Here is a 27,012-nt window from a genome sequence, read left to right as displayed (position 1 = left end):
AGAAATTCCCCAAGGTTCAAGTGACTATTAACACAAATGGTGATTTTATTATACTTGTCTCCTACTGAATCACTCAGACTTATTTCATACATTGAATATCTTGTTTTGCTTTTTGAGGCAAGGTCTGTCTACATAGTCTAGCTGGTTTCAAACTCACAGAAACCTGCCTTGCTCTGCCTGCTTTGGGGGAGTCAGTATTATTTAAAGCTGAGGTCACAGCCTATCAGCACTAGATACCCACTAATGCAAGGACTAGTCTGAGAAAGGACAAGCCAGCTTATAGAGTGAGGTCATCGGCATTTGAAGGAGTCTGAGGGAAACGAAGTGATGTTATTAGAAGAACTAGGGGTGAGGTGTTGGCACATAACCATATACAGGTCTCCTGGCTACCTACGTTTAACTACATGTTTGTGTATCTGGCTTTCCTACATTAGAGGTTACCAAAGTGCTGCTTGACAGTACAGCCAGATGCTGGCGGGCCCCACCATTAATCCCAGCACTCAGGGGAGGCAGGACGAGTGATTACACGTTCCAGGCCAGCGGGCTGTAGAGTAAGCGAGTGAGCCCTTGTCTCAAAAGAACAAAATTGAAGTGAAACAAGATAAAAAGAAGGTGTGTACAGTTGTGAACTTGGAGGTATTAATAAAGTTCGTTTCAAAGATTAGAAAAAGAACTACCCATCTGTAGGTATCTATAATCAGACAGCCAGTGACAACTGCTTTTATTGAAATGTAAAATTAAACAAATGGATAAACATCTCAGACAGCAGAGATTCAGTTACAGTGTGTACAGGAGCCAATGCCAGTCCTGTTAAAGCCGCAGCGTTTGCTGACTGCCCTTTCCTCCCGGTCTGCCTGCTCTGAAGTCGGCTCCCGTGCTGCTGTACTGCGTCTTTCAGCAAGCGGCTGCTCTCTTAGTTGACCCCGCTTATGGTTCAGTCAGAAAAGCTCTACAACTGCCCTGCCTCACCTTGAAGCGAGCGCCAGGATGAGCAATAAATATCAGTGAAGGCTTACAGCTTCAATAAATAAATACATGTTCCATATTGTTCTATTCATAAATAAGCTCAGTTCTTTGCAAGTGATGGGGACTGCCCATACTTATAGTCTTATACTAAGACTATAAGGGACAGAAAAGTGGAACAACAAGGTGCCACTGCTTGCTGCCTACCCTGACAACCCAGGACCCAAGATGGGCGTGGGGTTGGGGGCACACTCCTGAAGTTGCCCTCTGACCTCCATGTGTGTGCTGGGGCCCATGCACACTCACACAGGCATTACATTATGTTTTTGAAAGATGCCTAGCATGAAAAGCTTTAGGTTGTTAAAATTGTTCATCCTTAACACATTCAGCAAAAGAATTCCAATATATCCTAGTATTTATGTGTGTAAGATACTTAGTATAGATAAGCAGCCATCAGGACTTCTGTGGAGTCAGTTTTTCACTTCCCTCCTTCCGTCTCTATGACTTCCTGGAGTCATCAGCCTTGGTGGCAAACGCTATTACACACTGATTTTGCTAGTCACAACTTAATTTTTTTTTTTTTGAGACAGAGTTTTCTATGTAACAGCCCTGACTTTCCTGGAACTTACTCTGTAGACTAGGCTGACTTCAAACTTTAAAGTGTACTGTCTCTGGAACTGGAATGTTACAGCTCTTCTGACTTCAGTTTGTCTCCCTAAAAGTCAATATAATACTTTAACCTTTTCAACCAAGGAAGGTGCTAGCTCCGAGCCAAGCTGACATCCAATCTGTCTATTACTAACCTCAGAAGCAGTAGACATAGTCCTAACTTTACCTTAGCATTACTGGTCAGTATTATTCAGTATTAGGTAAATGAAAATCCTGTCATAATCTTCCTGCCAAAATGCTCTTAGTCTTAACTTCCAGCTCTGCAGAGTTTGTTTTGTTGTGAGATGGTCTCACTATGGTCCAAGCTAGCCTGGAACTTGGCAGTTCACCTGTGTCATCATTTGGTGAACTGTTGAGATTAAAACTGTTGAGCCACTGTGCTCGACTAGGGTTTTGTTTTTAATGTTTATGGGTGTTCTTCAGCCTACATGTTTTGTGTGTCTGTGTACCACTTGCATGCCTTGTGCCCACCAAGGCCACAAGTGGGCATCAGGTTCCTCTGGACTAGAATTGTAGTTGTGAGCTGCCATGTGGATGCTGGGAATTGAACCTGGATTTTCTTAGAAGAGCAGCAGGTACTCCCAAGAGTTTGGCCATCTTTTCAATCCCTGTGTTTTGTATTTTTGAGATAGTCTCATTATGCAGCTCTGGCTATCCTTCTGTGTAGACCCAGGTTGGCCTCAGTATTAGAAAGATTCACCTGCCTCTGCACAGGGAGTGCTGGAATTAAAGGCATGTGCCATCACATTGGTTTTTAGCTGGAGATCTGTAAGAACCAATTTAGAATTGTGTTTGTTATGAAATTACTCTAAACAGTCAAATGACATAAATCTCCAGAAGTTTTGTTCCCTTTAATGAACTAGGAGATTTAAACCCAGAACTCTGATGAAGCTGTCATCCCAGCACCGATATCTTAGACTGGGACTTGACATGTACAGGCTGAAATGTGCATGTATGATTCTTTATTGTCATGGGATAAGTAGAGAAGCTGGCAGGATGATTATTTAATTTCTCCTTAGAGAAAAGTTGGAATACTCTGGAGGGGCCCTTTGTGGGTCGTTTCAAGTTCTGGCCTTTTACAGAGGAGCAGAGAAGGCCACAGAATTTCCTACGTAAGACCTTGCTCTGTGCACACATTGCCTTCAGGGAGTGGCGTTTGGAGCTTGTAAGACAACAGTTCCCTGGTCACATCAGCTGCTGATGTTTTTTTTAGTAGGGATTTTAAGGTCAGCATGTACAGGCCTAGAAAAAAGGTTTCATAGATACCTATCCCTTAGCCTTCACTTCACAGCTAGTCAGTGGGAGACACTAGAGGACTGTTATTCTAAGCCTCATTTCTATTTTTCTGATAGTTTTACCAGTCAGTCCTAGTGTCTTATGACCCCTCCCATTGTCGTTAACTGAAGATGGACAGACTTGCAGGCTTCCTGTGAGAGCTTCCAGTGGCATGCAGGTCGATGTGGTGGGAGTCCTTAACGCTGGGCCTCAGAGGCAGGGCTGGACTCCAGGCGCTTGCGCAGGTGGTTGGCGAACTCTATCTGGGTCTGCGATAAGACCTGGTTGATGATGGTCTTCGGCAGCCACCCCTGGAGTAGAGAGACAAGAGTGCTGGGATCCTGGGCACCTCAAACTTGGTCTTGCTGGTTTAAGGGGCAACCTTTGCTGCCCTGTTGTTATAGATAGGATGTGTGACCCCAAGTGAGACATCTGTATTACCTGAAAGGTGAGAATCCTCACCTACTGAGCCCAGGATCGCCTCTTTGTAAATGGTCCGAATTATAGATAAAACTGATGTTTCAAAAAGCTATCTTGGAATCGCAAATGTGTGATCTTACTATTTCTGTCCTCAAGTATTTTAAGTCCATTGCCTATCCAACAGCCTGTTTGACTCTACGAGAATGCAAGAGGAAGGCCGGCAAAATGGCTTAGTAGGTCAAAGCACATGCCTGACCGTCTGATAAATTCCTGGGACCCAAACAGACTTCCACTGTGCTGTGACACTTGAGCACCTACATTCACACATACGCATCAACAGAAGTCGAGAAAAAAAATGCAAGAGGCTTCTCTCTGTTGGGGAACAAGAGCAGCATTGCTACTGCTTCCTACCCCTAGGCCATCTCCCGTGCCTCTTACCTTCAGGTCAATACTGAGCAGCCAAGTGAGTTTAGTCTTTGAGGGACTTCCAGCCAGTGGGTGAAGCACCATGCAGGTAGGACCATGTTCAGCTCTGGCAAGGCAGGAGTTACAAATGAGAATCTTAGACTGGTTAGTTACACTTCTAGAGTCCCTTGAATTTTAACTTTCCTTACAAAGTACTTTACCAAAAATACTACTTAACAGTTGGCATGGGTAACCTGCTGCTTGTGGCTGAAGGCTTCCTGCTGGGCCACCATTGTTAGAACCCAAAGAAGCCTGCTCCTAGCTTTGCAAAATGATTAGGATTCTTAGAAGTTCCTGGGAGGGTAGAACAAGACCACCTGGCTGCGGAAGTGGGGTTACTCAGGTCACTACTTTCTTGTTAAAGCTGAGAGTGGGGCTAAGAACTGGTTTCTTACAAGTGGGGATCAAGATTATGGCACTGCAGTTTAGAGACCACTGCCAAATTTTACCTGATGACGCCGCTTTGCTCGGGCATCTCTCCAAAATTCGTGGCCATGCCTGCCAGCACACAGGTGGAGCCTCTGCGCTTGGTACAGCGCACGCTCACGAAGTCGCGGGGCCCCACCAGGTTGCCTGCTGCTGCTGCGGCCAGCTCATGGGTGATAACCGTGTCTTTCCCAATCTTCTGCAGGACCTAACACAAGGGAGTTGGAGTCGGGACTCAGCCAGTGCTAGGCTAAGGCCCAGAGTTCAGGACTGCATTCGCTTGCCTCCCTGCTGCGCACACTTGGCCTTTCCTCACCTTGATCTCCTTGACATTTGGGTTCCACTCTCCCATGGCCTCCATGCGGTCTACAAGCTCCTCATAGAGTCTGTCCATAGGCTGGTCCACTACCACCTCCAAGCGAAACACCTTGCCCACATCCGGCACCATCTTACTTTGCACTTCATCCCCATTTTCCTGTTAGGGACAAAAGAGAGCCACGGGGTTATGGTTAGAGAAAATTATTCCTAGCCTAGGTCTTAGACCATACTAGGAAAGGGGACAAGCAGGCCTACGATGAGCATTAGGGTACCTGGATCTCTACCTGATGAGGATCTGGTCCTTGTATGTCCATTCTACACTAGTATGAGCAGGTCCAACTGAAATGCCCTGAAGGATGACGTACTGGGGAGTGTAAAATGTCTGATCGACAGCAGCAAATTAGATATAGAGAATGTTAGGCTTTTTGGTTTGTTGTTTTGTTGGCTTAATATGTCACTTTAGAAGAACCTGGGGCCTGAAAGTTTCAGTGATTTGAAAGAGCAGTGTGCTAAGCCTGGATCCCAGATTAGCCGATTAGTATATTAGATCCTAGTAGTCTAGCACTTCCATTCCTGTAAGAGCTTGAGCAGCAAGATGTTTCATCTGAACTTTGGGTAATGGGCAGTGTGGAAACGTTTGTTGAAGATAAGGCCACCAAAGTAGATTAATAATAGAGCTGCTGGGTTTAACATAGGCTTTGCTTCTGTGTTAGGACGAGATCATATTACCCACTGAGCGCATCTACAGGGTAGGCTGCACAGTAGAGTGCACTCTAACTCTGAGGTGCTTGTAGTGGTGGATTGTATGACCTCTAATACATGTGTGTTTACTGCATGAGTGTACAGCTTTCCAGGGGTAGTTAAAAAAAATAGGAATAGTGTTTCTCAGTTATCCTTATGGAGGAGTGGTTATCTGAGAACACATTCCTTGTTTGCTTGTTTTGAGGAAGGGTCTTACTATGCAGTCCTGGCTAGGCTGGAACCTGCCACATAGACCAGGCTAGCTAGCCTTATACTCCCAGAGATCCACATGCCTCAGTCTCCTGAATGCTGAGATTAAAAGGTATGTACCCTCACCCTCACCTGATGATTGATAGATAGATAGAAAGATAGATAGATAGATAGATAGATAGATAGATAGAGAGTTCCCAGAGTACAACTGCTTGGCTGTTTATCAATTGTGAGTGCAGTAGGAGTCCCAGCAGTCTCTGAGTGCGGTGGTGGGGCAATCAGGAACTGCAGGTGTCTCCCAGCCACTTTACTTACCTGCTGGCTTTCCTTCTTCCAGCCTTCTTGGTTGTTGAGTATTCCCAAGGCCTTCTGCATAGCCACTTCTCCCTGCTGGATGTAGGACAGCTCCTGGTCACTATAAAGTGTTGCTTCCAGTTGAGAACCTGCATACAGAACCAAGGAAAAAGAGAACATGGTTATAGTGACCCAGCCAGTCCACAGCTCTCATCCCTTTGCAGCTCTCTGAAGAAACAAGATCATAGCCATAGGGGGGTCAAGGTATAGGGTCAAGGTAGTCACAGGAGTCAGGTAACCACAGGCAGGGGACAGCCCTTGTGAGCAACATTTGCACCCTAAGACCCATCAATGGCAGAAGCTCAGAAAGCCCCAATATTTACCAAGCAGAGAGCTCCGACGCTGACCCTGACCCATCCACCCAGGACTGGGATCCCCCAGCGCTCTCCAGTTCAGCTCTTGGCCAATGGCCAGCACAGCTTGGTGTCTCAGTCCTGCAGGAAGGGAAAGAAACTTTTGTCAAGGAGCTAGGAAGTCTCTTGAGGGACCATTGTATCCACTCATCACAGATGAGCAAACTGGCTCAGGAACACAGATCCCAGCAGGGATCCAAACTACAGCCACATCTCTAGCTTCAAGTTCCTTGTTAGACTTCCTCTCCCACGTCCAGGGCCCAGATCTCTCTTCCAACTTGGAAAATAAGGGTGGGCTGGTCAGACCTGGCCCTACCTGGCTATAGAAGTTTACCTGGGCTGTTAACTAGAAAAAGGCTGATTGGGAAGTCACTGGATATGGAGTAGGACACACTCTGTCTCCTTAGGGTTGTCCCACTACCAAGGTCTGCCTCTTAGCTCTCCAGTGGCGAGAGTCACCCCCACCATCCTTTGCCTTGTCCTGCTGCTGCCCAACTCTCCTCTCTTCTGCTCTTCTTCCCAGACAGTGCCTCGGACTTGCCGGGCACGCTTCTTAGAGTAAAGGCTAGCTTCTGTGTTTCTCTACCACTGTGGCAAAGACCTGCCTGCGACCCTTGGGACAGACTCAGTTCCCTCCTGAAGGGAGGCAACATCAGCACTTGTTCCAGAAGAACTAGGGCCTTAGAGTAGAAGCTAGAAATTACAGAATTTGGGTGAGATATGGCTCCTTAGTAATCAGGCCAGTTTTTCAGGCAAAAACCTGAGGCCTAGAGAAGACCCCAGTTTAAGAGGCACAGCTGGGATCGAAGCCCATGTGACCTATTGCCCACCCAAGATCTTACCCACAAAACTATGTTACTTAGAAGGTCTTGGCAAGCTCTCATGTCCCCCCGGAGACTCACCTCGCATATTCCGCATATGTCTATAGGAGCTTCCAGCACACAGCTTGAATGTCGCTAGTAACATGTTTTCTTGGCAGATGTGGCAGTGCTGAGGTGGCTGCCGCTCTCAAGGATTGCTCTTCCTGAGCCTTTCAAGGTCCTGAGTCCTGCAGCTGTGGCTCAAACCAAGCGCTCTCTGCCTTAAATGCTTCCAGCGGAAGGCTGTGCATCATCACTTGAGATAAAACAGTCATCAGTCATTGTGCGGGAGGGTCAAGGATGGAATGATTGCCTCATACTGCAGTGTTGGCCAAGGTGGGAGGGGGCAGACTGCCTCAAGGGAGTAGAGAGGACCAGACTCAGCAGGTAACGAAAGCAGTGGTCACCGAGGTGGGGCAGAGGGCATATAGCTTCTCAGAAGTTTTAAGTGTAGACTTTGAGCCCTGTCCTCAAGCTCCAGGTTCACCATACACTTAAATGGCCAGTAACTGGGGCGCATCAAAAACTAGACAGAAACTCTGGCCAAGAGAGGGAGCCAGGGCCAAAGAACCAAAGAGTGAGTTCTTGCAACAAGACCAGAGCCGGGCATGGTAGCACACACCTCTAATCTCAACTCTCCCAGGCAGAGGCAAGTAGATCTCTGTTGAGTTCTAGGCCAGCCTGGTCTATATAGTAAGGTTTAGGACAGCAAGCGCTACACACAACGACCCTGTTTCAAAACAAAAATAAATAAATAAATAAATAAATAAATAAATAAATAAATAAATAAATAAATAAAAGGCTGCAAGACCTGGAGGGTGTCAATGCCTAACTCAAAGACAAAGAGGATACCAGTGTCAGGGCTAGGGCAATATAGATCAATAGCTCAAGTCCTAGCTGGCCTTGCTTCCTTCCACATGGGGCCTCCTGAGCACCCCATATGTCCAGTTATTCATTTATTTGCTCACCCATTGATACAAACTCCATTCTAAGTTCTCATTCTGGGGACTGTCTGAATATGAGATGACCCACCCAGTAAGCTCTCAAAGCAGAGAGTAACTTAGGCCTAGGTTCTACCCTGCAAGCTCACCCTTTTCTTCATGCCACTCAGGCTGGCCAGCCCTGCTACAGGACTTGACCTGTGCACAAAGGTGAGAAACACAAATCCTTTGGACATTGACTCTCGCCAGTCTCTGCAGGTATGTGATCCTGTGATATTGGGCAGAGCAGGAAACCTTACAATTAATTGCCTCAGTTCCTAGACATACCAAGCAGGAAAAAGTTCTACCTCCCAGCACTGCCCTGCCAAGATCTCTTCCTTTCCAAGTACCTTTGAGGCAAATTCATATGTCAACAATGTTGTCAGTAAAGTCTTATCAGATTTGTTCTGCCCTAGACCCTGCCGCCAGCAAGAGTCCTGTCACTACTGTCCCAAGGAAAGACCCACTCCCTCAAGGGAACTGGATAAATGGTTAAGTATGGAACCATACAGGACAGCTGAGGCCAACAGTCTACATTTCTGTCCTAGTGAGGCTGTGTGAGAGGCCTTGTGGGAGCTACTGTCTGTAGGCATCTAAGGCTTCAGGGTCTAGTCTCAAAGGCCCACTCATCTGCCAGGGCTCATTTTTGTCCATCTCAGGTTTCTAGTAGCATGTCCCCCTGGTGCACACCCTCCCAGTCAGTGCCCACTGGAGAGGCATAACCCAGGTCTTGATTCTTGCCTCTTTTTGTGGGATTAAGACAAGAGTGTTGGGCTGGAGAGATGTCTCAGTGGTTAAGAGCACTGACTGCTCTTCCAGAGGTCCTGAGTTCAATTCCCAGCAACCACATGGTGGCTCACAACCATCTGTAATGGGATCCGATGCCCTCTTCTGGTGTGTCTGAAGACAGCTACAGTGTACTCACATACATAAAATAAATAATTCTTAAAAAAAAAAAAAAGTCTAACCTGGTTGTCCTTGAACTTGCCAAGTAGCTGGGACAAGCCCTGAGATCCTGATTTTCCTGCCTATAGGCATGCTCTGCCACACCTTCTTCTTTGGGATTAATTCCCACAGGTACTGTCTACTTCCCTCTCGTTCCTATGAGGACAGAGTGCTCTTATTCCTCTGTTAGGGTCCTACTTAGGGAAGCAGCAAGGTGGACAGACACACACCTTTGCTGAATCCAGGAAACTCACCCACAGGTGTTACTTCCAGCCCTCAGGGTCTCAGAGAAGACAGAAGCCTGCTGTTCCCCAGGCAGAGGGTGTGCTGGCAGGCTGGCTGGCTGGCCTAGCTGCATCCTACCCAATCATCCATTGCTTGGTACACGTGCTTCCCCAGACACACGTGGGCCCTCCTTCAGGGCAAGTGGTAGGGAGCTGGGAGGGGGTTGTGTGGGACCGGCCATACAGATAATGTTCAAGGCCTTGCTGTTGCCATTCTGTGGAGAATAATGGCATTCAAGGAAGGAGGGGGTAGTGCGGGCAGACTGGAACACTGAGGCATACAGCTGCTGCTGATGTCAGACACTGCCGTTGACTCAGGGAGGGGGTGTGCAATGACCTCCCCCAGTGCCAAGACTCTCTTCCAGGCTGAATGACTCCTTAACTCTTAATGTTCCTCTGAGCAAAAAGGTCAAGAAAGGTCTGGGAATGCCCTCTGATTCTGGGGATCTAAATCTGGCCTTCCCTTTTGATACGAGCAGAGCCTACATGGAAGGAGACTGGATAGACAGTGAATGAGGAGAGGGAGCAAGGCTTTGTAACAGTAAAGGGAACTCCATCAAGTACTCAACCACTCTACACTGATGTCCACCACGTCACACAGACTCAAAGGTGAGCTGCTATGCCCGTACAGGGGTAAGGGAGAAAGGAGTGCCACATAGAAATCTATTCCTGCCTCTGCTTCTGTAAATGCTGAGATTAAAGGTACGGGTCGCCTTGCTCAGCACTGCTAATGCCACCCAACCCCAACCCTGCTTCCCCCGTCCCCGCCTCTTGAGTTCTGTAAAGGTGTGTGCTTAGCCTGGCTTTTTTTTTTTTTTTTTTTTTTCCTTTTGAGAGAGGGAGCTATTTTTAAAATTTTTACTTTGGATTTGCCTTCAGTGTATGTCTGTGCACCACTTGTGTGCCTGGTGCTTATGGAAGCCCAAAGGGGACATGAGGTCTGTCCCCTGGAATTGGAACTAGAATTGTGAACAGCCACATGGGTGCTGAGAATCAAACTGGAGTCCTCTAGAAAAGCAACCAGTGCTCTTAACTACTGAGCCTGAGCCATCTCTCCAGCCTCTCTTTAAAAGCTGGGAGTTCACTATATTGTAGAGGCTGGCCCTGCCTCAGTTTCCCTGGTAGCTAGGAGCTACAAGTGCATATCTATTTACCCAAAACTTACTTTTGATCCTAAGCCACTTGGTAAATGTAAGACCTACTGAACAGAGAACAGCAAGCACACACAAGACAATCTGGAAAAGGACTTTGGAGTGGTGATGTGCAAGAGGAATGGTGGACACTAGAGTTCAGTTCCCTGGAAGGCAGCTGATAGAACAGGCTTCAGGCTCCTCCAGTAACTGACTGGGGCCCTATCCGACTCTCCACCTCATGTTTCTCTGATATGTGTCTTCAGAAACTCTGACACAAATTCTTGACACCTGGAATCTGTGGCCTGTAGCTAAGGCAGTGCATGCATGAGCTGTCCTCATCTTTGGCATGCTACTGGTCACTGAAGGGTCTGACTCAACTTGAGCTCACATCCATATTTTAAACCATTCATCCGTCTATCCTTCAAACAGCTTTACAGTGAAACCTACTATTTCAGGCCTCATTCACATGCTGGGGCTAAAAGATCAAGTAGACAGAAAATCCCTTTACTTGGTTTTGTTTGGTCAAAGGGTTTATGTAGCCTTGGCTGTCCTGGAACTATGTAGACCAGGCTGGCCTCAAAATCAGAGACCCTGTCTCATCAGCACTTTTACTTTAAGGACAGGGACTCATGTAGCCCAGCCTGGCCTCCAGGTCGCAGTGTAGCAGAGGCTGGCCTTAAATCTCCAAACTTCCTGCCTCTCAAGTGCTGGGACATCATCATCATACATGCCCATACATCAGAAACCCCAACCTTAAGCATTTACTTTGGAGATTGACAGTAAATAATGACAACTTTGTCAGCTATTGATAGTGAAAAATAAAGCTGCAAGGGAAATGGGTGGGGTAGGATTTTTGAGGTCTTTCTCCTGCTATTCTGATGCTGGAGGCTAGAACCCAGGGCCTTGTGCATGCTAAATGAGCTTTCCCTCCTTGAGCTACCCTTCCTATCCTAGAGAAGGTAATCAAGGATGGTGCAACTTGAGCAGAGATGTGAAGGTAGAAAGAAAAGCATTCAGGAAGTGGGAAGGTATTTCCAATGAGGTGACATACTTATGCAGCAAAGGTTGGAATGGGGCTGGGACAGACCAGCTGCTTCTTCCTTCCTAGTTATAAGGGCCATCTTGGACCAGACTGTGGCGGTGCCTTTCAAGGGTTTGAGTACTCAGAAACATGTGCTTGATAATACCAGTATCAACACGCACACGCACACGAGCACACGCACACGCGCACACACAAACACAGTTCACATGCAACCTAACTACAGAATACATGATGTACTCTTTCTTGCTTTTGCATTTTCTTTTGTATTCTATTCAGAGTAGAGAGGATGTTGTGGTTTAATAAGCAGAGAGCATGAAATCAAACATGAAGAGCCCAAGGAGACATTACAAAAAGCCTGAAGCGGACATGCTCAGTTGTTTCAGAATGCAGATGGCTACATGCAGGGCTCTGGGGATTGAATCCCCCCCAAGCCAGTAGAGGAACTTTAAGTATGAACTGGATTTGCTCCTGCAACAGCAGTCAATCAGGAGCATATCTACAATGGCCAGTGGGCAGAGCACTGCTTTTCAGTACAAATAAAGGGCAGCTGAAGGAAGGCCCTCAGCGAGAAATCAGAAAGAAGAGAAAGGCAGCAGTCCCGCCAGTGTAACTTTTAAGGTCAATTCCAGGCTGCTGCTGCATGATACGGAGCGGAAACCTCACAGAGTTGAACCTTGCAAAGAACAAAGGTTTCAAGGGGCAAGAATGCCCCTTTTCCTTTTATAAGTCATATCTGTTACTACACTGGAATTGTTTGATGCTGAAATAACAACTAAGTGACCTACACAGTCACTCTGCTGTCCCTGAACGAGGATGTCAATGCACTTAGGCATGTGACATGTGGATCCTGCATATTCTAAGCAAGCATTCTGCTACTTACTGAGCCACATCCTCAATCCAAGGACAATAACTTCAAAAGGCACGTACTGTAAAACCAACTCAACAATAAAGTAGTCACGTGCCAAATGGCTTACAGGGTAGATTTTTTTTTAAACACCTGAGAACATAATGTGTATTTCATATTGCAGTATGAGTAAGTCCACAAACATCTTAGAAAAGAGCACTACTGTCCAAAAGATTATAAAAAATGATGCATCTGAGATAAATTACTGAGAATCATTTCAAAGTGCCAATAAGCCAATTTCTCCACTGTTGCCTCATTCCTCACTCTGTGTACTAAACCACAGTGCTTTTAAAGTGTCATCTGTCAGATTTCTTACACAATCATTATTTTCCAACAATCAAGCCAACAAAATGTGTTGTCATCATGAACCAGTTGTTACTAAGCACCATCTGATTTTTTTTTTTTTTTGTGGGCTTTGTTGTTCTTGTGTTTATGATAATCTAAGCAAAAGATGATCAAAACTAAATGTAAAGGACTTGAAAATCTAGATAAATTAATGTAAGATTGAGAGCAAAGCATATTATGAAGAGATTCTTACAGTTTGGAAAACTGTGGGTAAAACAGGGCTCAAGTTATCTAAACCAGAGGCTTCTACTGTAACCAGTTCCTTGAAATCTCCTGTCAATCTGAAAACTTCTGTCAAGTACAGACACGGAATGGGGCCAGGGAACCAGCAGGAGTATGAAATGTCTTCCTAAGGAGCCAGCTCTAACAACAGTCCTAGCATATAGATACTCACACCTTATGTTGCAGTAGGGAATTTCGTCTCTCCACCAGAAGCAACTCCATTTTGTGACAGTTCTGAGATTCATTTTTTATTTACAAGTAAATGAAATATTTTTTGAAAAGAAATGTAAACTCTGAGATAAGCAATATAAAGACATGATTCTTGGCTCCACAGTGGCTTGTGTGAAGAGAGGTCATGCCACTGTTTGTTTCAATAGTAAAGCTGGGCTGGTGGAGGCCACCTGCAATCCCACAAGCTAGAGGTCATCCTGGTTTACATAGTGAGTTCTAGGTCAGCCAGGACTATTTCTTGAGACTGTTTGAAAAAGAAAACCAAAACTAATATATAATGATTTTGTTAAAAAAACAAAACAAAACAAAACCCTATGATTTCTTCATGTTGGCATCCATGAAAGAATGAGATCACTGTTCAATGTGATACTCTGGTCAAATGTGTGAGATGACCAGGCGACAGCACCTGCTCTCTAGAGCAATCTCTGAGCAAGGACTCAGTACTCGTCCAGAGTGTCTGCTCGAGGAATGGAGAGACCCCGATCTTTAAGGGTCTGGACCTTCAGCTTCTCTGCCTCCAGTCTGGTCTGCTGTTGTACCCTCTGCTCTTCTAGGATCTCTTCAATAGACACTTGCTGAAGGGGTGTGTCACTCTCCTTCTCCAGGTCCTGCAAAACAGGCAGGTTTGAACAACTTCCCACAAAGACCAAGAACAAACATTATGGCTCCAAAGACTGCAGATTCCAGTATGTGGCCTGGACTGCTTTTCATAATTGTGCTAAGGCCAAAATGCCCTTCTTTCTGCAGACAGACAGCAGCAACACTGCTACAGAACACACACAAATCCAGACACACACGGGCATTGGGACCAGCACACAGAGCAGAAGTTTAGGTTATATAGTCCCATGTTAGTCAGGGTTAACTTTATATTAAAGGATAACTTCTCTTCAAAATAAAATCTGAGTTTGGGAGATAATTTAGTGGACAAGGTGCTTGCTGTGCAGTTGTGAAGACCTGAGTTCGAACCCCTAGAAGACACATAAAGCCATGGTGGCTATGTGACAAATATTGTATTTTACAATTTCAACATCAATTTAATTTCTAGGGTTTGTTGCTCAGGAAGAAGATATAAAACCTGATTCAAATGTACACCACAATAAACTATGGGAATAAACTGTTCCTCTGTTTACTAACTAGGAGTCTCTGAATAATAACACTGTTTCCTCTGTGGCAACCATTGATAGAAAATATCATAAGGCCTAGTAAGTCATTCTAGTTTGGTCTAGTGCCGTATTTCTCTAGTAATTTAGTTTATAAAAATTATTATTTTTTGTTTGTTTTTTGAATAGGGTTTCTCTGTGTAGCCTTGGATATCCTAGAACTTCCTTTGTAGACCAGGCTGGCCTCTGCCTCCCAAATGCAAGGATTAAAGGCATGTACCACTATGCTTGAATAAATTATTTGGTTTAATAAAAATACTACTTCATTTTCCTTACTTCAAAAATACACACTGTAGGGTATTTATAATAAAATCAAACACTTATAGAACACAAATACTTTGGTGAATGTTATCATTTTTCAGGTATAAACCAGTCTATATGTAATCAGAAGCATTGAATCTATGTGTATCTTCTGGAACTGTGTTTTTAAACGTTGCGTGAAAGTCTAAGGACAGCTTGGTGGAGTCCATCTGCTCCTTCCACATTCACTAGAGTTACGGGACTTGAACCTCTGACTGTCAGCCTCGAGCCATCTCCCAGGCCTAGGACTGCTTTTGTTCTGTGGTGCGAGGGACCACCCAGGTAAGCACCCTACTGCTTAGCTCTATCATCAGACCAGGCATCTATAACTTAGAACAAAACCAAACCCATAATGGAAATAGTGACTAAGCTTTGTTTTCATTTAACACAGCATGATGTACTTTCTACGTTATAATAAATATTTAATAGCCAACTTTGTATGTAGAAACTAGCTATAAACGAGCCTCACTTATCCTCTTACCCTTCAAACGTATAGGCATTATTTACATTTCTGTGACATAGAAAGCCTATACAAAGTAGTGAAGTACTGCTGGGCTCCCACACCAAACCCACACAGACTGCATTAAAATTCACTTTGTAGCCCAGGCTGCCCTCCCACTCACTGTCCCCTGTGTTAGTGAACGCTGGGTCACAGGTGTGCCATGACAGCAGGCTGTCTTCTGGTCTCTGTTCCTGTGATAGATTTCTTCTTTAAAGATTTTGTTTTATTTTTTTACTTATGTGTGTACAGGGTCCCTGCAGAAGCCTGACAAGAGGGTTCAGATCTGGAGCTGGAGTTATAGTCAGTTATGAGAGAACCCAAGTGGGTCTGGGAATGGAACTTGGGTTCTCTAAAACAGCAGTAAGCACTCAATTATTGAACCATCTCTCCAGTTCCTTTTATGACTTTTGATGAGAAGGTCTAGAAAGATGTCTCAGTCTGCAAGTTAATGGACACATGCCTCCAAGGTTGCAGAGCAACTTGGTATCTGGACTGTGGTATCAGATGGAGGACTCTCACCAGGAGATTAGAAGCCACGCAAGTTGCATAAGTCACTTGAGTCAAAGGTTATCTGCTAAAAACTATACAATCACCCAACCCTTTCCTCATAACCCTGGAATGAAGACAGTGTTCTTAGCGCTCTTCCTGGTTTTCAGTATGTCACTCACTGAGCTACTCACCATGACTGTGAAGCAACCATCTCTCAACAGTAAATGTCCTTAGTGCTGCAATCCCTCATCAGCAAGGCAGAATCCAAGCACCCTTTTTTTTTCTTTTTGGAATTAAGGTCTTGCCCTGGCTGGCCATAAACTTGTGATCTTCCTACCTCAGCCTCTATGCCACCATGGGGTACCATTAAAGACTACTTATACAATGTATATGTTTTTCTAAGTAGATTCTGGTTATGGTTTTCTTGAGCTTTAGTACCTAATTTCTTCAGACTGACTGCTGATTTACATAATCATCCTTTTAAAAAAAGAATGTATATGTGCACCGTATTCATGCCTAGTACCTACAGAAGGCATCAGTGCCCTCAAAACTTAAGTTACAGATGATTGTTAAGCCACCATGTGGCTGCTGGGAAGTTAACCCAGGTTCTCTGCAAGAGCAAGTGCGAGCCATCTTTCTAGCCCTACCACAAACAATATTTTAAACTGAGGCATTAATACATTTATAGCAGTATTTGAGAAGTACGTGCATGTTTATCTGCATGGGCAAGTAAAGGCTGACATAGGGTGTCTTTGCCTCTCATCTTAGTTTTTGAGACATAGTCTCTCAAGGAACCTGGAACTCTTGGTGTATGCTAGACTGGCTGACCTCTGAGGTCACAGAATATGCCTGTTTTCACCTCCCAGAACTGGAGTTACAGCCTTGGTCCGCCATGCCTGGCATTTAAGTGCTGGGGATCCAAACTCAGGCTCTCATGCTTGTGCAGCAAACATTTGTGCAGCAAGCCACCTGCCTGGCCAGTGTGTTGGAGACAGTCCAAGCTGAGCTAAAAGTCCCTATACAGTGACTAAGCTGACTGTCTCCGACATCCGTCAGTCTTTATTTCTTCTTCCTTCCTTTTCTCCTTCTGTGGTGCTGAGGATTGAATTCAGGGTCCCAGACATGACACCCAAGCACATCGCTACCAAGCAAACCAACTCCTCCTGCCCCATTAATTTCAGCCAGTCTCATGGGTATACATATGTATGTATACATATAATCAACTTCTATTATGAATGCATACAAATACATAGCAAGCAACACTTCAATGTGATTAATATTTCACTTAATATCTGGTCTTTCTGGCACAAGTATTCATGTCCCTTCTCTCTGGTCATGAGCTTCACTAACCTACTGTTTCTGTTTTTCCCTTTTACAACACATACAACACTTTCCTCAAATGCTGCCAACTGAATCCATGCCATGAAGACCTACTTGTAACTGACTATTTAATTTCACTTTTTAAATTATGTATGTGTGGGGGTGGTATATGATTTGACATAGGTGCCCTGTGATCCCCTGGAGATTGTTTCAGGACAGCTAAGCTTAGGGAAAGAGTTAGAAAACAGAAAGCTTTGAAAATGTAATAGAACAAGTGGGCCATGATCCATCTCCTGCAAGGTAGCTTTGGCTATGTGGCTCTGGCTTTAGAATCAAAAATAGAAGGGACTTCTGGGACAATTGATGCTGGTTAGCTGGAGATAAGAAACTAGTGATTAGGAAAAGACCAGCATCACTGAGGTGAAATCTGGGAAGTGTTTTCTGAGAACACACAGAAGCTGTGTTCCAGAGACAGCCAAGGTTGTACCTTGTGCTGCAGCTGGACTTGGTAATGTGTAAGAGTCACCCAGGTGGTACTGGTTTTGAAGGCATGAAGGGGTCATGGAGAGCAGCTGAGGCTTGGCACTGTGCAAGGCCATGGAAGGCCATTGGTGAAGGTGGAGCCTCAGTTGTAGGTGACAACACAGGACTGAAGGAGTCCTGCAAAGAAGTTGAAGCTTGGCACCATGAAGACAGCCCATTAGAGGGTACTAGTAAAGCCTTGCAGTGGAAGACCCCAGTGTACTAGAGATGCCAGTACCATGGAATGATTACTAAGAACAGCAGCAGCAGTGGAGTGGTAAACCTGAGCTTAGAGTGCTACAGAGGGCAGAGCTGGAGAAGTGACTCAAACCCTTTGGAAGAGGCCAGAAGATCATGTGTGGATCCCAGTCATTGGAACAAGAAGTTGCCTTAGAGACCATAAGATGCTCAAAGATACCAGAGCTGTGGGATACCTGCTGAGGAAAGATGTCAACAGGGAGTTGAACCAGCCAAAGAGAATTGTGCTGCAGTCAACAAAGATGAAAGGAGTTGGAAATCTGAAGAGTGCTTAGACAACAGACACAGAGATGGAGAGTTTGGAGTTTGCCCAGCTGGGTTTTGTCTTATTTGTTCTAGTATTTTCTCACTATGGCATTTTGGAACGGTAGTGTATATCCTGTGATGTTTTTAAGGTGTGTGATCTGCTTTGACTTTAAGTGACTGAATGAAAGTGAGGCAGTGGTGGCGCACACCTTTGATCCCAGCACTTGGGAGGCAGAGGCAGGCGGATTTCTGAGTTTGAGGCCAGCCTGGTCTACAGAGTGAGATTCAAGACAGTCAGGGCTATACAGAGAAACCCGGTCTCAAAAAGCCAAAAAAAGAGATTAAATGAATCTCACAAGACATTGAACTTTTTTTTTTTTTTTTTTGATTTTTCAGCCCTGGCTGTCCTGGAACTCACTCTGTAGACCAGGCTGGCCTCAAACTCAGAAATCTGCCTGCCTCTGCCTCCCAAGTGCTGGGATTAAAGGCGTGCACCACCACTGCCTGGTGACTTTGAACTTTTAATTGTTGAGACCGCAATAGACTATGGGGACTCTGGAAGTTGGACTAAATGCATGTTGCATTATGCTATATTTAGATAAGCTCCCCATAGACTCGTGTCTGACAAGCCTATGAGAGCCAGGGAGTGATTATTTGGAGGTGTGGCCTTGTTGGAAGAAATGTGTTACTGTGGGCATGGGCTTTAATACTCTCAGCCTAACTGTCTGAAGGCTGGTCTTCTGCTGTTGACCTTTGGAACAAGCAGCAGAACTCTTAGCATCTCCAACACCATGCCTGTCTGGACGCTGCCATCCTCCCATCTTAATGACAATGGACTGAACCGCTGAACTTGTAAGCCAGTCCCAATTAAATGTTGTTCTTTATAAGAGTTGTGGTGTCTGTTCACAGCAGTAAAACCCTAAGACAGCCTCAAACTAGAGGCATTCAACCTACCACAGCTTCCTAACTGCTGGGATTTTAGACATGAGCCACCACACATAGCACTACCGTATCTTTCTTTCCAGCTGAGAGAATGTGGAACAATACGTATGTGTGCTGCCCTTGCACAGGCCATGTTAATCTTTGTACTGTATGGACCTTAGTATATGTGCTATTGAAGCAAACACCAGCAATATTGTTTTCTATCTGACAAAGCCAACAATATTTTGCTAGTGAGATCAAATCTTTAAAATGCCAAAGGCCCCAGAATAATATTAATTAATTTCTGCAGTGTTGCTCTAGCAAGCACGGCTTCCCAGGTTGGGGGCTTCCTGTGGGAAGCGTGGTAAAACCGGAAAGCAGCAGCCAGCATCAGTACCCAGAACCAAGAACAGGTTAACAGTCTCACTTACTATTTCTCCTAGTAGGACCACATTTTCTCCTCTGACCACGAATATCCCTCGAGGAATATCACCGTACTTTTTGCCCACATGAATCCGCTCCACAGTCTGATGGAGCACTAAGTTAGCTATGAGCACACAAAGAAGAAACAGATGTTTAGTTCACATTGTTGACTATAAAGGTCTTAAACTCATTTATTTACTTTTTAACTTCACCAATTACAACATGCCATTTATGAGAATTTGTTTTATTTGGGGGGAGAGGGAATAGGTCCCAGGGTCCCACTCTAGCCTCAGCTAGTCTGGAAGTCATGATGTAATCCAAGCCGTCCCAGTTTTTGTGCTGATTCTCCTGCTTCAACTTCTTATGCATGCCGAGATTACAGGAATGTTCAGTTTTAGGAGACATTTAAACAATCAAAGAGTATTTCCAATTATGCTGTGCTAATAAATGAATGGTGGTAGCAATAAGTTACTTCTGTATCATTTCACTGCCAGTATTAACATGGTCCCTAGGAAAATATAAATGAATGGAAATCTGGAAAACTTGAGCCTAGACAACTATTAAGATTGGAAGTCTGTATTTTAGAAGGAGAGCTTCTTTAGATTGGACTGAGCACAGGGACCCCAATGACGGAGCTAGAGAAAGGACCCAAGGAGCTGAAGGGTTTGCAACCCCTTAGGATGAACAACAATATGAACTAACTAGTACCCTCAAAGCTCCCAGGGACTAAAACACCAACCAAGGAGTACACATGGTGGGACTCATGGCTCCAGCAGCATATGTATAGCAGAGGATGGCCTAGTCGGTCATCAATGGGAGGAGAGGCCCTTGGCCCTGTGAAGGTTCTATGCCCAGGTGTAGGGGAATGCCAGGGCCAGGAAGCAGGAGAGGCTGGGGTGGTGAGCAGGGGGACTTTAGTCACACAGCTGGCTGTTTACACCTCCTATAGTCTGCTGTTTCAGCTACATTTTCCCTCAAGTTTAAAACCAAGTGACCTAGCAGATGACCAACAAGTGTCAGTGTGAACTGAGAGTTACTCCAAAGGGAAAAACAAAGATCTCTTCCTTCAGAAAGTGCAGACTCACTACTGAATCTGATGTATTTCTGTATGTAAACTACTGAGTTTATCTGTGTTTAGCTCCCAACAAGAGTTTCAGGAAATGGCTTCTACCCTATTTTCATTGGACAGGAGGTCCAGGAAATGATTTTAAGACTAACTTTATTGCTATCATTTGGCTCCCTCTAGTGGGGAAAATAAAACCATCAGTGAAAATCTGTTTTAGAATACAAACTTGTGAATGAATAAACAAGGTTTTGAAACACCTCATCATAATTTTAAAACAAAATACCTAACAGTTTCATTAGGCTGACACATGTGGAAAAGTTAGAGATAAGTAAATTTCAGTATGAAGTCATGCCAAAACAATTTATTGGGATCATAACCAATACATACCAAATTGATCAATGCTTCTTAAAAAACCTATAAGTGTCCTTCCATCTCGAAGTAGGACCAAATGCTTTTCTGGGAAAAGGAGAAAAGATCTTTAAAACAAAAGTGTCAGTTTCAGTGAGCTTATACAGTAATGAAAATTCAGTTAATATCTGTGTACCAGACCCTCTTCTAATGTATTTAGGATGGAGTTTGGTATAAAACAGGGGAGGGAAGACTATAGCCTGGGATTTAAATGACAGAACTATAAAGACTTGGAGCAGTTGGTGCTGCAGAGTTAGAAAAGGACACTGAGGAGCCAGGAAAACAACTGATTCAACCCTTTTAGTATCACAGAATTTCTCTACCTTAAATAGAGAAGGTTAATCTAGGTGGTTTTTATTTTTCTGAGAGGGTCTTTGCATTCTAGTTGGGCTTAAATTCACTATTTAGCTGAGGACAACCTTGAAATTTTTTTCTTTTTTCTCTTTTCTTTTTTTAAAGATTTAGTTTATATATGTGAGTACACTTGCTATCTTCAGCCACACCAGAAGAGGGCATCAGATCCCATTACAGATGGTTGTGAGCCACCATGTGGTTGCTGGGATTTGAACTCAGGATCTTTGGAAGAGCAGCCAGTGCTCTTACCTGCTGAGCCATCTCTCCAGCCCCCAACCTTGAACTCTTAAATGCCCTGCCTCCATCTAAATTCTGGGATTATGGCAATTCTATTTACTTTCATCATTGGCTAAATTTCTATTACCTTAATCCTAGAATTATTTCAACATTTGCTTTCAATCAAGGAAATATGAAATGAAAACAAGGGCTGGAAAGATGGCTCAGTGGTTAAGAGCACTGACTGCTCTTCCAGAGGTCCTGAGTTCAATTCCCAACAACCACATGGTGGCTCACAACCATCTGAAATGGAGATGCCTTCTTCTGGTGTGTCTGAAGACAGCTGCAGTGTGCTCACATACATAAAATAAAGAAGTAAATCTTTAAAAAAAAAAAATGAAAACAATGCTTTAGAGTGGCTGGGTGTGTAGCTGAGAAGCAAAGCCCGCAACCCTAGGTTCAATTCCCAGCACCAAAACTAAAGTTTAGAAATGCCCCAGACAGGCAAGAAGATCTGACAGTGATCTAGAGTAGGAATCCAAGTAAAACTTTAAAAAAATTTTGTGTTATGTTTATCTGTGTACATGCTTGGAGAGACCAGATCTTCTAAGGAGATCAGACTCCTTAGAAGTAGAGTTACAAACAGTTCTCAGGGAACCACAGATATGGGTGCTGGAAATCACTCTGGTCCTCAGGAAGAGAAAGAAGTATGCACATATAACTGAGCAGTCTTGTTAGACTGAATTATTTGTTGAAAGTTTTAAACCAGCGGTTCTCAACCTAGGGTAGCAACCCCTTTGAGATCAGACGATCCTTTCACAGGGCTTACATATCAGATATTTACAATTTATAACACTAGTAAAGTCAGTTCTTGGTTTTGTTTTCTTGTGTGTGTGTGTGAAAGATCCATGGCCCCACCAGCCTGTTTTTTTGAAACAGGTTTTCTTTGTTCAGTTTTCGCTGTCCTGGAACTAGCTCTGTAGACCAGGCTGGCTTTGAACTTGAAGATCCACCTGCCTCTGCCTCTCGAGTGCTAGAATTAAAAGTACGTGCCACTATGGCCTACAAAGTTACAGTTATGAAGTAGTAACAAAAATAATTTTAAGGTAGAGGGTCGCCAAAACATGAGGAACTGTATGAAAGAGTTGTAGCACTAGGAAGGTTGAGAACCATTGCTCTAAACTATTCTGAGGTCTCAAAGTCACCAACCTCATGAATTTATATTTACTGTAGGATGAAAGCAAGAAAATTACCTCTGTGACCAATACAAAAATAACAAGACAGTAGGATGAAGGCCACACCAAAACAGCTACAGAAAGTGTGTGTGCTGTGGGGGATTCTCAAGTGTGGTAAGCAGCCTTTAGAAAAGCAAGCTCATTTCTTTAATGCTATGCATAAAGTACTTTTGGGTTTTTTTCTTTTTAAGGCAGGGTCTCACTATATAGACCTGGCTGTCCTGAAACTCTATAAACTAGGCTGGCCTTGAACTCACAGAAATCCACCTACTTCTGCCTCTGCCTTCTAAATACTGGGATTAAAGCTGTGCTTCATTATGCCCAGCTAAAAAATAAAGTACATACACCAAGCCAGGTGTTGCAGTGAATGCCCTGCCCCCCAGGGTTTCTCTATATAGACCTGGCTGTCCTGGAACTCACTCTGTAGACCAGGCTGTCCTCGAACTCACAGATCGCCTACCTCTGCTGAGTGCTGGGATTAAAAGTGTGTGCCACCAATGCCCAGCATAAAGTCCTTTCTGTCTGAAAAGAGGAGCAATGAGTCTTCTCTAAAGGAATTACATCATCATTAGGCTATTAATTATCATAAGCAAGCAAATCTTAATTATGTAAGACTTAGAAACTAGACCTATCCCAGTTGTATCTTTAAGGATAAATAAATTTTGGCTATGAGAAAGAAAAAGTGGAAATGAAAGATGAGAGGGGATAAGGGGGAAAGTAGCATATTCACATTTGGCTCAAAGTTAAAAGAAAGAACAGGTGTTAAATTCAGAAAAGTGCTGAAGGCAAGTTTAACTGCAAAAGAATGAGGAAACATGAAAGACTGATGTATAGAAAAATAGTAAGTTATGATGCTCAAGTATGACTAGAATGTCTAAAGATTTAGAGAAAATGAACTAAACAATGCAACTCAGACCACCTAGTTTAGAGAACAGTAAAGTCTAGAGAACTAAGAAAATCCTCAAGAACTAGAGTTAGAGAAACCAAGAAAACAACAGAGGATAGGTTATGTGGCTCAGTGGCTAAGAGCACTTACTGCTCTTCTAGGGGACCCAGGCTCACTTCCCAGCAAACATATTAGGTAGCTCACAACTACCTGATATGTCAGTTCCTGCATGAACATGGCACACACAAGCATACAGGTACACACACGCACACATAAATATAAATACATAAACCTTTTAAAAACCCAAACACATAACACAATGTACATCTGCAGAGGAGAGCACTTAAAAGGAAGGCCTTACATTTTTAACGATGAATACAGCTTCCAGTTAATAGAGAAATGGCTCAACAGTGAAGAACACTGTTCCTCCTGTACATGAGGAGGTTTGGCTATTCCTCACTCCAGTTCCAGGGCATCTGATGCCCTCTTCTGGCATCCTGCACACATGCACTTCATCTAAACTCATTATTCATGTAGGCACAAACATATAAACACTAAGTAATCTTTAAAAAACTCAAAGAAAAGTAGATACACATAAATATAAATATAAATAAATCTTTAAAAATATTACAACTTCAAGCCAAAGCCAGGCAAGGTGGCCCTTGTCTTTAACCCCAGAATTTTTGTTTGTTTGGTTTTTGAGACAAGGTTTCTCTGTGTAACAGCTCTGGCTGTCCTGGAACTCATTTTGTATACCAGGCTGGCCTTGAACTCACAGAGATCTGCCTGCCTCTGCCTCCCAAGTGCTGGGATTAGAGCCACCACTACACAGTTTGTAACCCCAGGATTTTATAGACCCAGACAGAAGGAATGTTGTGATTTAAAGGGGCCAGCATGGCAGCCGCCCTTTCAAAAATGAACAAACCCCTCAAGCTTCTGACAGCAAAATCCAAATTGTAAGGACGGTCAGAAAAGTCAAGGCTGCAGTAAGTTGAGATGCTCACGACAGGGATGCGAGTCTGATGGAGAGGCACAACTGAGCAAGTATATGTGCTAGAGAGATTACAAGCATAGCTGAACCAGGCATGGGGGCACACATCTTAAATCAGAGTGATTGAGGGGCAGAGGCAGGGGCATTCTACAATAGTCCAATGTAAAGAACCTGTCTCAAAACAAGAACAAAACAAACAACAAGCAATAACAACAACAACAAAACAACTAAAAAACCAAAAAGTCCCATAAAGATTGGGATAGACACTCTTTCTGTGTGTGTCCTGATGGGGGACTAAAAGGTGTATATCAAATGGTTTGAAATTTTTTAGTAATGTAAAGGGTCTGAGATTCACAAATAAGTATAAGAAGGCTTGAGAACACAAGCAAGTTTAGTAAGATGGCAGATTGGTTGTTAGAAGCTTTGGGTAATTCAATTAGCTAAGGAAACGTGAAGGTAAAAAGTTCCACTAAAAGAATATTTCATTGCACTTCATAGATAGGCTTATAAGGTATATATGTGTATGTAGCTATAATACACATATGTACATATTAATATCTATCTGTAGATATAAATATGAACAAAACTTAATGTGTCTCAGTCAATACAATCATAGTTGCTTTCTAATTTGCAAACTCACACAAAACATTTATAGACTTTTACTAGTTTGCAGTTGTATAAATCACTTTGCTTTTGAAAAGTCACAGGATTAAAATGACTTCAAAATGCTGATTACAGACCAGAGAGATGGTTCAGTGCTTAAGAGCACTGGGCTGCTCTTCCAGAGGACCCAGGTTCGATTCACAATATCCTCTTCTAGTCTCTCCAGCACCAAGAAAGCACACAGTGCACATACATACATGCCTATATATATATGTATACACACACACACATATATATATATTAATGCTTCTTTAAAAGTTAATTTTGAGGAATCATACACGAGTAAGAATTTGGGGGGGTAATGAAAGTGGGGGCTGGAGAGATGGTTCAGAAGAGCACGTGTTGCTCTTGCAGAAGATCTGAGTTCCCTTCTCAGCACCCACACCGTGACTCTAACTCTGTCTATAACTCCCATTCCAGAGGATCCAAAGAAGAAAAGGTCATCTGGCTTCCTGGATGCCAATATGCACATGGTTTAATTACATGTAGACAAGACATGAATACACAACAAATAAAACTAAACCTTTAAAAAAATGAAATTGGGCTGGAGAGATGGCTCAGCGGTTAAGAGCACTGACTGCTCTCCCAGAGGTCCTGAGTTCAATTCCCAGCAACCACATGTTGGCTCACAACCATCTGTAAAGGGATCTGATGCCCTTTCTGGTATGTCTGTAGACAGCTACAGTGTATTCATATACACACAAAAAATAAATAGGGCTGGAGAGATGGCTCAGCGGTTAAGAGCACTGACTGCTCTTCCGAAGGTCCTGAGTTCAAATCCCAGCAACCACATGGTGGCTCACAACCATCTGTAGTGGGATGCTCTCTTCTGGGGTGTCTGAAGACAGCTACAGTGTACTTACACATAATAATAAAATAAATCTTAAAAATAAATAACTTAATTCTTAAAAAAAAAAACGAAATTGTAACTTCTTGGTTTGTACAAAAAAATAAAAGCAAAACTGTCGAACAGAAAACAGTAAGTTTGAAGTGACTTAGCATTTGCAGAAAAGCCAGTTATTACGTCCGACACCTGTCTCTGCAACCTTAATCTGAAAGTGCTAATGACCCTCATAGGAAAAGAAGACTGCAAGTGGCTATACAACATTAAGCCTGCGTTTACTGCTGATTAAATCCAACTGCTGTTGTCTTAACATTTTCGGGTTTGGCGAGTCCTTCCTGTAAACATTCTCCACCCATCCACGGTCAAACATAACTTAGAAATGCTGCAGTGAAGGGCAGAGCACGCGAAGGAGGTCGCCTGGGCCACTTCGCGTCCACAAGTCGGATGCTGAGCCCCTCGGAAGGAGTTTCACAGCCTGGGGGGGTGGGGCGCGGGGAGGTGTCACCAGCTCAAGGACAGAGGCAGGTCGGGGATGGGCTCCGGGGCTTGGACCCGGGCTGAGATCACGCTAAGGGATGCCCCCTGGAAAAGGGGTCCCACAGCAGGCTTCCTTCCCCCCGAGGGAGAGGCAGATACTCACTGTCGATGTCCTCGATGAGGCTGGCGGTGCCGGGCATATAATTCATTTTGAGCTCTCGCAACGCTGCACCGCACGGCCGCGAGGGCGTCCAGTCGCCCGCCGGCGGGACGCGGACGGGAACCCGCCGCTCACCTGCACCTCAAACACCGCTAGTCGCCGGAAGCGTTTCAGGTTACCCCGCCCACTTCCGGTGTCGCCCGTCCACCCACCGCAAGAGGCGTGCTGGGCGTGCGGTCGCAGACAGCGTTTTCTTCCCCTCTCGTCAGTGAAGTGAAGTCCAGGTCGGAAGGGCGGAGGCTAGGCGTTCCCTCACGCGTGACAAGCACCGTCCCTCGCTTCGCCGTCCTGCCCCGAGGTCCGGGTTGACCGGTCCGGTCCATGACCGCTCCGCGTCCGGCGTGCAAGGGGCGGGACCGGCTCGGGATTGG

At 44.4% G+C, this 27,012-nt stretch overlaps 2 protein-coding genes across 4 annotated transcripts; both read right to left on the bottom strand.

The window, feature by feature from the left end:
• Positions 1–684: 684 nt before the first annotated feature.
• On the bottom strand, positions 685–13,191 carry Star (steroidogenic acute regulatory protein). Of its 3 annotated transcripts, none has more exons than XM_031339399.1 (8): positions 13,082–13,191; positions 7,097–7,310; positions 6,165–6,275; positions 5,803–5,930; positions 4,535–4,693; positions 4,242–4,426; positions 3,766–3,859; positions 693–3,218 (listed from the first exon to the last, which is right to left on the bottom strand). In XM_031339399.1, exons 2-8 carry the CDS (start codon positions 7,158–7,160, stop codon positions 3,105–3,107), a joined length of 855 nt encoding a protein of 284 aa, XP_031195259.1. In that variant the 5' UTR covers positions 7,161–7,310; positions 13,082–13,191; the 3' UTR covers positions 693–3,104. The 3 variants fall into 3 exon arrangements, with proteins under 3 accessions (XP_031195260.1, XP_031195259.1, XP_031195258.1); XM_031339398.1 differs by having other exon boundaries at positions 7,097–7,784; positions 13,082–13,175; XM_031339400.1 differs by lacking the exon at positions 13,082–13,191 and having other exon boundaries at positions 685–3,218; positions 7,097–8,517.
• On the bottom strand, positions 13,139–26,953 carry Lsm1 (LSM1 homolog, mRNA degradation associated). The gene is made up of 4 exons (XM_031339401.1): positions 26,585–26,953; positions 20,735–20,803; positions 19,290–19,405; positions 13,139–13,748 (listed from the first exon to the last, which is right to left on the bottom strand). The coding sequence occupies exons 1-4, from the start codon at positions 26,628–26,630 to the stop codon at positions 13,578–13,580; spliced, it is 402 nt and encodes a 133-aa protein (XP_031195261.1). The 5' UTR covers positions 26,631–26,953; the 3' UTR covers positions 13,139–13,577.
• Between the last annotated feature and the right edge of the window lie 59 nt (positions 26,954–27,012).

The sequence above is a fragment of the Mastomys coucha genome, unplaced genomic scaffold, assembly GCF_008632895.1.
Source record: "Mastomys coucha isolate ucsf_1 unplaced genomic scaffold, UCSF_Mcou_1 pScaffold22, whole genome shotgun sequence".
In the NCBI taxonomy this organism is placed as follows: Eukaryota; Metazoa; Chordata; class Mammalia; order Rodentia; family Muridae; genus Mastomys; species Mastomys coucha.
The sequence above is the reverse complement of the archived record's forward strand: the minus strand, read 5'-3'. Positions and strand labels throughout refer to the sequence as shown.

Coding starts and splice junctions, on each gene's coding strand:
- Lsm1 (XM_031339401.1), bottom strand. CDS start 26,630: ATGAATTATATGCCCGGCACCGCCAGCCTCATCGAGGACATCGACA. Junction 20,804..26,584: donor CCTCATCGAGGACATCGACA/GTGAGTATCTGC, acceptor TCCTTTTCCCAG/AAAAGCATTTGGTCCTACTT. Junction 19,406..20,734: donor AAGAAGCATTGATCAATTTG/GTATGTATTGGT, acceptor GTGTGCTCATAG/CTAACTTAGTGCTCCATCAG.
- Star (XM_031339399.1), bottom strand. CDS start 7,160: ATGTTACTAGCGACATTCAAGCTGTGTGCTGGAAGCTCCTATAGACAT. Junction 4,694..5,802: donor GGAAGAAGGAAAGCCAGCAG/GTAAGTAAAGTG, acceptor TGTCCCTAACAG/GAAAATGGGGATGAAGTGCA. Junction 3,219..3,765: donor TGCTCAGTATTGACCTGAAG/GTAAGAGGCACG, acceptor TCTCTACTCCAG/GGGTGGCTGCCGAAGACCAT.